General features: G+C 31.4%; 1 protein-coding gene across 5 annotated transcripts in view; it reads left to right on the top strand.

The window, feature by feature from the left end:
• Window positions 1-660: 660 nt before the first annotated feature.
• Window positions 661-11,756, top strand: part of LOC139498090 (uncharacterized) — a 58,608-nt gene continuing 47,512 nt past the window's right edge. For 4 of the 5 annotated variants that reach the window (XM_071286431.1, XM_071286432.1, XM_071286430.1 and 1 more), the window contains exons 1-7: window positions 666-804; window positions 3,492-3,573; window positions 4,898-5,063; window positions 8,695-8,988; window positions 9,509-9,575; window positions 10,227-10,279; window positions 11,688-11,738. In XM_071286431.1, coding sequence (XP_071142532.1) covers window positions 3,553-3,573; window positions 4,898-5,063; window positions 8,695-8,988; window positions 9,509-9,575; window positions 10,227-10,279; window positions 11,688-11,738 — 652 coding nt within the window. In that variant the 5' untranslated portion in view covers window positions 666-804; window positions 3,492-3,552. Of the gene's footprint in view, window positions 805-3,491; window positions 3,574-4,897; window positions 5,064-8,694; window positions 8,989-9,508; window positions 9,576-10,226; window positions 10,280-11,687; window positions 11,739-11,756 lie in introns of all 5 variants that reach the window. The other variant, XM_071286429.1, reaches the window with a different exon arrangement.

Raw genomic sequence — 11,756 nt, 5'->3', positions numbered from 1 at the left:
CTGCAGCTGTAACGATTCCCTGCATCGGGTAATGCATCAATAGGATAACTTAGGTGTCTACTACTGATTAAATCGAAACAAATTTGTACATTAAAACAAAGTCTGGGCAGGATTTGGTGGTTATCAATTTTACAAAGTTTATTCGAATCGTTTTGTAAACAATCCTGCTCCAACCAGAGTAAGGGCCCGTCTTAACAGTGTTGTGACAGTTAGATTAGCTTTTCGCAAATGTTGAAATTTCTTTAATACTGGAAAAGCAAAGAACATGCACGATCAGACCAACAACATATGAAATTAATAATTAACATATTTAGGTGTGGAAATGACCACATACATGATATTAGACAGCACAACATACTACGAAAGGTACACACTCTCGACTCTCCAACAACAAGTAGTTAGAAATACCATGGAAAAGAAGCAAGTTGTATTAAAAAAGCCAACTGAATGCAGAAAATGTACTCCAAGGTATCAATTTATTTTTAATACGAGGACACCGCGATCAACATTAGTATGATAATGTCAATTTTTAAAAAACAAACTCATCATTATCTGTTAGACAATTTTCTCTAATATTTTTACCATTTAAATAATACGTAGGTTACGGTATTAACCACAGTAATGTGTTAACTGATCTGGAACAATTCAATCAATATGAACATACACAGGGAAATAACAAATATTGTTTTGTGACATAAACGGAAGTTGACACACGAATTAATTTTAGGATGGTAATTGTACAAAAATCATGAATTGAACCGAAAGACCGTTGCAGAATCATGCAAATTTATGCACTATCTGATAGTAAGTATTTAATGATATGTCAATAACATGTCTTTTAATCGTATTGCACTTTCGTTTTTTTGCAAAGCATTTGATATATACATGATATACTTCAAATAGAAGTACGAGAGTTGTTTGACTAAAACGATTAACAATATTTTTTTGATGATTTATGGACTGTTTTGGTGAACTTGCAGTCAGCATGGTAAGATACGGTAATACACAACTCTTTGTTGTATTTTCAGTTTTAAAAACCTACATTCATTGTTTATATAGAATGCGGAGCGGATATTCAGCTACAAAAGACCTCATATTACGTTAACTTCAATTTAGATCTTTCAAACTTAAATAATCTGATAGAAATTTGTGAAATAGATTTTTAAAGGATACATGAAAACACTTGGTTTTACCAGTTACAGGTAGAATGGGGTTAAATGTTGTTTTGAAAAAATTCAAACAATGAAAATACCTGAACGTATTATATAAAGGACATTTAAATATTTAAACACAACCTTGACATGGGACGCTCGTTTTATATTCAGTGTAAATAAACAGATTTTATTACGAAGCACATGCTCTATTTCCTTTGATATTCGTGACAAATACATGTATCTTCAATAGATCATAAGCGGAAAAATACTATAGTTTTATCTGATTCATTGAAAGTGATTGGCGATGGTAAATTGGTTCACTAATCAAAGATCAGTCAAGCTTTTGGTGTTTTTTGTTTTAAAACTCATAAATATAGATTTCAGTTATAACTCCTGATGCGGTTAAATATGTTTACACTATTTGTGTGAATTGAAAATGTAAATAGTTTTTTTTTCTTTGTAAAACGACATTTCTTAAACGTGTAAACATTGATCACATTGTGGTAATTTATTTATTGAATTAAGGTATGAATTTTCCGTTAGGAATTAGACATATACTTCTTTAACAGTAACATTTCAAAGTGAATTATAGAACATGTACAATTCGAAACTGTAATACACTTGAACTAACAAGTATTTTAAACAGACAATTGACATAGCCATATACAGAACTGTTATCCACTTCATGCTGCGTAATACATATTTTCTTAAGAGCAGACTTATTTTGATATTGTTTTTGTATCAGTTCAGTATTTATTTTGTTCTCTTGATTTCCTCTTAAAATTGCTGTGTTTCAATTGGTTTTTCTATTTTAATCTGGATTTTTTTTTTCAATTTAATCGATTTATGACTATTGAATATCGGAATACTACTGGTACCTTTATTCAAACAATATCTTCTAAGAACGGATGAAAAAAATCTTGCACTTTCAATTCCCCTGAACTTCACGTCTCATTATACAGAGCATAGTCTCTCACTAGTTTATTTAGTTTGGCGACTATTTTATAAAACGTTTATCTTATTGAAAGTTAAATAAAAGAAACAGTAGTTTAGTATGTCTCATACCTGACTTACATCTACAAAGTGAAAATGATGGTCGGTTAGAACAAATTGCGACAAGAAATATGATTTGACTTCAAAATTGTAAATGAACTGCAACATTAGCGTCTGCACATGCAGTTTATATCTACGATTTGAAATAAGATAAAACAAAGAATAGTTTCACTTGCAAAAAAGATTATTGACTTCAAAATTGATACATACAGATTACTTTACAAAATGTTCATTTCATATGAAATAAAATATTACAGCAAGGGATATGGTTACTCCATTTTTTCCTTCAGGTTAAATCACAGTTTTGAGTACAGTAAAACCAGGTTAAAGACACTACTTGTTGGACAGCAAAAATGTAATCTATTAAGACAGATGGTCTTTAAATACAGGTTCAATCAATATGAAATGCACTACAGATGGATCTACAATAATGGTCTTATAACACAGGTTTTTGCTTGATATAGGTGGTCTCTTAAACAGGTTTGACTGTACATGCATATATTGAATCGTTTATTACGGTAAATAGATAAATGAGATTAAAGTTATTCTAAAATTATTCTAAATACTAAGGTTTTTCTTATCCCAGGCCAAGATTACCCCAGCCGTATTTGGCACCACTCTTTTTTAGAATTTCGGGTCATCAATGCTCTTCCACATTGTATTTGTTTGGCTTTCTTAACTATATCGATCTGAGCATCACTGGTGAGTCTTATGTAGACGAAACGCACGTATAGTGTATTGGTCTAAAAGCCTGGTACCTCTGATAACTATTAACATGTCGAAATGTCCTATTGTAATGTTTATATGTGTAATTATTTGTCCTAAATGTGCTTGCATTTATTTGTACTGTAGTCCTGTCATGTATTGTTGTCGTGTTAATTTTATAGTCAACATTGTCATAAAAGCGCGAGGTTTGGCCAGCCGCAAAACAAGGTTCAACCCACCATTTTGTACTTAAAATGTCCTGTACCAAGTCAGGAAAATGGCAGTTATTATCTTATCTGTGAGTGTTGCATTGTCGTTTTGTTTTTTTTGGTGCACTTCAGTGTTTCCGTTGTTTCGTTGTTTTCCTCATATAGTTGATGTGTTACCTCAGTTTTAGTTAGTAATCCAGATTTGTTTTCATTCAATCAGTTTATGACTTTCAAACAGCGGTTTACTACTGTTGCCTTTATTTAGGTGTTATAATATATTACCGCATTCTGATGTAAAATATGAACTGTCCAGTTGAGCGGATGTGTGACACTTTATAAATAACATATCAATGTATATATTTTTTTGTAGTTGTATGTTCAGATCTCACAGAAAAATAGTAAATTACTTTTTTGATAAGTGATGAGGCAAAATGATTTTTCTTTTAATACTGGTAAATATAGACAATAATGTGATAAGACTTTTCAACAGATAAACTCTTTAACTCCCTTTCTCTAAATGCATAGTCAAAATATATTGTAAACCAACTTATTTTCGCGACTATCGCGAGTAGAAAAATAACGCAAATATAAATCGTCGCGAATGAGTAAATTTAATTAATCTACACCATGTTAATAAGATAATCGCGAATTTTTAAAGCAGCGAAGTGGAGTAGATTTAGTATCACGCGAAATAAAGTATCCGCGAAATAGGTTTGTTTACAGTATGTATGTATCAGGTAACATTTGCCCATTTACCGTATAATGTTCTCACTAGTATACATGATTAGATATATTGTTATAGAGTTATAATTTAATTGTTGATGTAACGCGTCTTCTGATTGGCTGACGTTATTTTGTTATAAGCCCATAAACATAATTTAGTCCATGTGACCGTGACGTCATCAACGTTTTTTCATGGTTTTCTACGGTTTAAAATGGAATTTGGAATTAAAAAAGAAATGACTGTAATATTTTTTTCTGTCTATTCAAAATAACATAAAAAATGTGGTGCACACTGTTAAATATCCTCTACGCGCGTTATTCAGTGTGCACCAAATTTTTTATGTTATTTCTTCATAGACAGAAAATATATATACAGTCATTCCTTAAAAGTAATATTCATCGCTAGTCAAAATAAATGCAACAAGTATAATTGATACATAATATATATACATCTCAGTAAAAGTAGATCCTTTTTATATTGAATACTTTTGTTCAAATACATCTGAGTCCGTGTAGGCCAATGCAGTACCGTAACAGTACAGTCAATACACAATACTGTTCATTCGGACAGATCTGATTATCTTCCATAAATGAATGCATTTTACAAATAGAACATATTTAAAATGTATAGTCTAATCATAACTAAATTCAAACCTTGATATACAACTACCAGTTCAGTACATCTCCAGTGTCACCAGTAGGTTCAATATACCACTGAGCAAGTCTAAACTAAATATTCAATTACCAAAACTAGAAATTACTTAATTCTGAAATAACGGCGGACACCAATGTCCAAAGAGTAAATCACACAAAAGTAGTTGAAACAGTTTATATATTAAACATTGCTTGTCTAAATAATTTGTATCATTTCACATCGTGAATGACGATCATTTTCTTTGTATGAGAGTATATATGTTAACAAAGTTGTACAGTAAAAGAGTCTGACTAAAATGCATGTCAAAGAAGACTTCTTGAACAATGACATATTACAGAAAACAAATTTTTCTCACAAGGTTTGCATTAAAGGAAATCGTTAATACTTATCTCATTTAGATTATTGGAACGGCGACTGGATACGACTTAAAATGTCCATCTAAAGCAGAATGGAGATTAAAAGGAAACATTTCATGTTCTTCGGAGGACAAATATGTTTGTTTGTTCAACTTACTGGAAGAGAAATATATGGAAAATTGTTCAGGTTCAGATCAAAGTAGCATAGGTAAAACTGATTTCTTGAATTTTATCATGTGCTGATTAAGTGAGTATGTTCAGGTATCTTCTGAAATGCAATAGTTCTTAATTTATTTTCAATTGTTTGGCAATGTATTAAATATTCAAGAGAAGAATATCATAAAAATGAGATAATTTCACCAAAGATACCTGGGTTATAATTGTGTAGGTCCGACGCGCGTTTCAACTACAACAGACTAACCAGTGACCCTCGGATTGACAAGAAAATTGATATTTCAACTAAATGACTAAAATTAAGAGCTGTGAGGACCGACAACTCCGACTGATAAAAATGTTATTAATGTGAGATACTAACAGAATACATCATTTCTAAATATGATTTAGTTATTAAATGTTATGCACTGTCAATGGTAATTATGTTATAAATATCGTTTATACATATTCCTACGGTTTTCTCATCTCGTTTTACATCATATATAAAATATTGTCATACACATATATAACAGAAAAATGTAATCTTAGTGTAAACTATCAATACATGTAAGATGTCAAAATCTCTGAATTCGAATCAGGTGCTAAAATGCAACTCCGTTTTACCGTTAATACATCAAAAGACATTGATTTCAACGTGTCATAACTGTAGACTAATCATGAATTCTGTTCAGAATTCTTAAGGGCATCCGATACAGTTTCATGGGAGTTAACTCTTGGAGCGAGGTTAAGCGTTCGAATTCCCGCAAAACGTCACTTTTTGTGGGACGTAATGCGTGTAATGTTCCGTAATAAGAAACGTAATGTGGAATTTTTATGCTCCAATTTCTGCTCCAATTTCTGTTTCTTTCTCCCGCATGCTAACTTCTACGCCATAATTATTAGTGCATTCGATTCTAACAGGATAACAGTCTAATAACATTATAAGAAATAAAACAAATTACTGTTTCTTTGAGATCTTCAACAAAATATCGTATAGTGAGCAATCTCAAGACGACTGACCCTTTTGTTGCATGTCAATTATCATTTTTATTATCATTCATCATCCATGATTGACATTTTATTACATCACAAGAAACCAATGATATTTTAAAACTAATACGGAAAATGTAGGTAAACGCCGCTAATATAAACAATGACACAACTTTTATAAAAGAACAAAGTTCTTATTTCTTCCACGTTGCACGTATTTTATCTAACAAAAGGCAATAGCCAACAATATGTTTATACATCCGTAAATATTTTGACGGGACATATTATGGTATACAAATGCCCGCGTCCGTCTGTCCGTCGTAAACATGGTACAGCATATTATTCAAAATCATAAGACGACGGGCGTATTATGCGCTCGTAGCGCAAATGTTTATTTTGGTTTTTTTCAATATTTTTTATAAATACATTAGAGAAATGACGGAATGACAGCAAATGCAATGCAATTTCCAATATAATCAATATTTCCGAATGGCATAACTCTTTTAAAGAATAGTTGATATGCACTGATTTTCGAGCGTGTCTATACGATATCAGTTTTATAGAAAGTTAACAAGAATTGTACACTTGAAAAATGTGATTAACCAGAAGGACCGGAAGGACAGACAGAGGAATGGACGTGCGATATTTTATGTACGCGTTATATGGTGATAAAAATATATAGTTATTGACCAACGCTATGAGAGAAGGATTTTATTAGCAACTAATCGAATCGTATTTGCCAAATAAAAGAAAATCAAAGTTATAGTTTCATTGTTTGGACAAACGCATTCTTTAGCAAATTGAAGACTTCTCATTTATAAGATTTTGCTTTTGTTATCTGACCACATAAAACAGAAGATGTGGTAGAATTGCTAATGAGACAACTCTCAACAAGAGACAAACATGACACAGAAATTAATAAATATAGGTCACCGTACGGTCTTCAACAATGAGCAAATCCCGTATCCTATAGTCAGCTATAAAAGATCACGAAATGACAATGTAAAACAATTCAAAGGAGAAAAGCAACGGCCTAATTTATGTGTTAGTACAATTTATGTACAAAAAAAGAAGTTCCGTTTGCAGGATAATGCTGAGTTCACACGTAATTCGAATTCGATTTGCATTACATGCAACTAATTCGAATTAGTTTAATTCGCATTCAAAATATTTTACGTACTAACGTTAATTCTAATTCGCGTTTAATTTGATTTACTGTCCAAACAACGTTAACTTTTAATTCGTATCAACAAAACCGGATTTCTCAGTGATTAAAACGTGAATAAAAGGATTTAAAGGATTATTTGTAATGAAACAGCAGCCCACCAAACAAAATAAAATAAATCTAGAGGTCAACATACGGTATGAAATAATATATGAATGATATATAATGAGTGTGTACAGTGAATGTCCTGTATGTCAAGTTCTAAATTGCCATGTATTTAAGTTTAAAAGCCGTAAAAATTATCAACAGTCCGTAATAACTTTTCTTGAGATGTTTATTTCTCACTTAGACCACAAACAGAGAGAGGGATTTGTTATTCACATGATTTTATTTCCGGAAACAATATTACCAATTTATAGATAGTAATTTACCCATCTTACAAGCAATATTTATACATCTGAAAAATGTCTCCGGTCATTTGCAGAGATAACGTCGAAATTGTCTGCCAGCGACGTCGTGCACTTTAGCGCTAACGTTGAGGTTACAAAGGGGGGACGCAATTTTTAGGATAAATCGCGTTTAATCATGGAATCAAGCACGGTGACCTATATTTTTTATTTGGGATTTGGAGAAAGAATGACAAAATGCAATTTATGCAGAAAAATCATAAAAATGACATTTTCAGAAACAGTTTATTTCTATTTTTTTAGGTTTAAAAAAATACCACTTTGAGCATCTGGTCCGCAATGACAAGCAAGGCTTGAATAATTGTATAGTTATTCATGTAGTGCTTTATTTTTTTCCTTTTTGTCACTTATCACAGCTTCAGATTTAACCCTATCTTAATAATTTACGACGAAACATATCTGCTCCAAAATGTTTTTAACATTGCCTAATTTTTTTACAAAATTGCACAAATCCCCAATTTTTAGCCTCAATTTTCTCGAAAAAAAGCACGGTGACCTATATTTTATTTTGTGTTTTATTTTATATCTCGGCAAGGCCTACAACATATTACAAATTTATAAAAATGACATTTAATCGGGAAACTGTATCGGATGCCCTTAAAACGAATATACAATTGGACGCATGCTTGGAACTTATTAATTTCAGTTAAAATTTATAATTTATCATACTTTTGTATTTCTCTTTTAAAACATTGGTGAGTGCATTAACGACAAATTGGTTGGATTTGTTTTCTAAAAAAATAAACAAAATATAAAGTGAGAACAAAAATAAAAATCATGATGTTTTAGTTATAAAAAAGAGATGAAAGAATGCAAAGCAACGCCTGAAGCGAAAACAAACGAATAACAAACAACAGTATACAAAATATAACATAGAAAAAAATATTTCTGTGCAATTTGAACATGTTGAACCTCACCAAAAATTCGGCGTCATCTCATGTGCTATGGAAAGACAAGCAAATCCTGCTTCACATATGGCACCCGATGTGCCACTCTTGTGAGTAGAAACTACATCTTGAAGACACCAGTGTTACAATGAATTTATTTTTATTATGCATTTAAAGGAAGTAAGCCAGTGTTCCAACCCTTGTTTAACCTAGCAGTGTGTGATTCCGGAAAATATCAACCTATTGTGTTCACCACCCATGGAAACAGTGATTGTATCTACAGTAAATCAAAGTGTGCTGATGAGGGACAGTTGGTATTCAGCAATGATTCTTCTAGCGCCGATACTGCTTGTCGCTGTGACTTCACACAGGGGTATGCTTTTGTCAAAAGACCAAAGAACCGTTGTTTCTGTAACCCATCTGATGAAGATTGCTCATGTTATAGATCTACGTGTACAAAACTGTCTGCAGGTGAGTTTTTTAAAAAAAAAAGTGATCGACATGTACAGTTAACGAACAAAATACATATACCTTGTGTTGTTCTCTTAATAATGTATCCTGGTATAGACCTTGCACAATCATGTCTGTTTTGATCACGCATCGTTGTAAATATAATTGAGAATGCTGCGACTGTCATACAAATGAGAAGTTAAGCGCGTAAAAAAACAGGTTGAATCCACCATTTTCTACATTTGAAAATGTTTGTACCACCTCAGGAATATGACAGTTGTTGTCCAGTCGTTTGGTGTGCGACATCAATTGTTTTGCCATTTGATTAAGGACCTTCCGTTTTGAACTTTCCTCGGAGCTTAGTGTGTTTGGGACTTGACTTTTTAAGTAAAACGTGAAGTACTATGAAGTTTTATTGGATATATAACCATTTTTTTTGGGGGGCAAAATCAGTCGGAATTTCGGGTATATTAAAGTTTTGATATTGGTATCTATGATGATTTCAATTATAATTAAATAAATTTGTTTGTCTTCTCCGTAGATTATAAATGCGTCAATAACCGGGAGATAATGGTGAATTCAACATGCCAGGAAATACTCCCAAATATGTAAGTTAGATCGTTGCTAGCAATGTATATCCTCTAAGATATGTAATTGTATTAGATCTTTTAATTTTTATTTTACATATGACTGTTTTGACGAGTTTAAATTTTCATTGAAATAAGACGTGTATATTTGTACATCCAACATTTATGTATTTACCTATGATGTATTATTTGTAAATCTGATCAGATATTGTTTCATGTTTATTTTTTTTTTATATGTTTTACAATAGGTGAAAAATGTCAAGAGATATTTAAGAAATTACTATGGAACTTAAAACGGAGATTTTTGAAACATATTGAAGAACTTTTTTGCTGATTTAATACTTTTTCCTTAAAGAATAAAAATTACAATCAGTGATATAGACTTTTTTTGTATATATACCTTAATCATCATGTTCATGTTAAATCGTTAGAAACAGTAGAAAAGTAGAAACAGCCTAATCACTTCCTTACCATTGAGTAATGATTTGTTTTTAAAAATACACATTTTAGAAAATTGCGAAAGATATATATAATTGTGGTATAATGAAATATAAAAATATTATTAATTATGTATGAGGCATGAAGAATAATTGAATTGCTTACCGAATTGATGACCTTTTTTTATATACAATTGAGTAAATTGTTAAAACTATTAACATGTCTCTTTTTTAGACCTTACAACACAGATGAAAATACAACCCAGTTAACCGAAACTAACATAAATGGTTAGAATTTAAAGATAATATTTATATTGAAAAAAAACAATGTCTAAAACTTGTCAAGTAAAAAGCAAAATCCCAAGAAAAATGAACTCCAAAGAAAATTAAAAAAGGAACGTCCCTAATCAAATGGCAAAATCAAACGCCTAAACACATTGAACGCATAGATAACAACTGCCATATTCTTGACTTAGTAAAGGCATTTTCCCGTGTAGAAAATGTTTGATAAAACCTGGTGTTAAAGCTTAACCTCTCACTTGTATGAAATAAAACAAATTAAAACGACACTTTTAATAATTTCTTGTGTCCGAAGCGCTTTTCTTGATTTACCTTTATGACAGACGCATCAAATGCCATTATATTGACAACCATTTGTGATCAAAACAAACAGACATAATAGGTTAAAACGTAAAAAATACGGATACTGCAGTCAGCATTGCGTTTTAATCAAAATCACTATAAAAACAAACAAATAAAAGAAAAAGTGAAGGATACCCAAGTATGCTTTGGTCTCAATTGCTTTGTAGTGTTTTAACAAAACACTGGAACATCAATGACGTTCCTTTAGACTCTATGAAGATGGATCCAGAATGAAACACTGTTCAAAACTTTCAGTTGCTGTCTTTATCTAGCCATGTTTGATTATAAATAAGATACTTCTGACATTGAATAATACCAATAAACAAACTTTTAACCTTGTTGGACAAAAACCTGCTCTGACCTTGTGTTTTTGTCTCCTTTTGAATTTCCAACAATGTTTGGTTATGACGTTTGGTCGACATTCTTCATCGAATATGCCAATGTTGACATGGTAATTAATTATCTTATTGTATCATAGTATCAATATTTCGTGTCGCTGCTGGTGGTGAATATTTCGTTCCCAAGTGTATCACCAGTCATGTTACTGTTTGCATTGACAAAGAAAACATTGATTTGTTCATTTATGTCCAATGGCTTATTATAAAATATTGAGTTGCTCAAAACTAAAAAGTTTTTGTAATCAAACGCAAAGGTAGACCTAGTCGTTATTGCCAAATACTATATATAATATGCACTACACAATCGTATTGAAGTTTTATTCCTTTCTTTGTTTTTAATTGAGCAACTCTTACAGATCATAAGTATCTGAAATGCATGTTCGACTTATCAATTTGCAAGACTTTTTAAATGTGCTTGTCATCCTTTGTGACAGGAAGGGAACATCCCGTTAACAATTATTATTATCAACTCTAAGGGAATTTCAGAACTAAAAAAAACCAAACTTATCAAACAGTAAAATCAAAAGTACAAACAAATCAAACGAATAGAAAACAACTGTCTAATCCACACTTGGTATATAAACATTCTTTATGTTACTTGAAGTCGGAGATCGAATCTTATTCAACCAAAGGATATGTTTATATCATTATTTCAGGCTACTCCAATGCTCATCACGTTGCATATTTCATCATTGCTAGTATAGTCGGTAAGTACATTGTATACT

This window comes from Mytilus edulis, chromosome 12, assembly GCF_963676685.1.
Source record: "Mytilus edulis chromosome 12, xbMytEdul2.2, whole genome shotgun sequence".
Taxonomy (NCBI): Eukaryota; Metazoa; Mollusca; class Bivalvia; order Mytilida; family Mytilidae; genus Mytilus; species Mytilus edulis.
The sequence above is the reverse complement of the archived record's forward strand: the minus strand, read 5'-3'. Positions and strand labels throughout refer to the sequence as shown.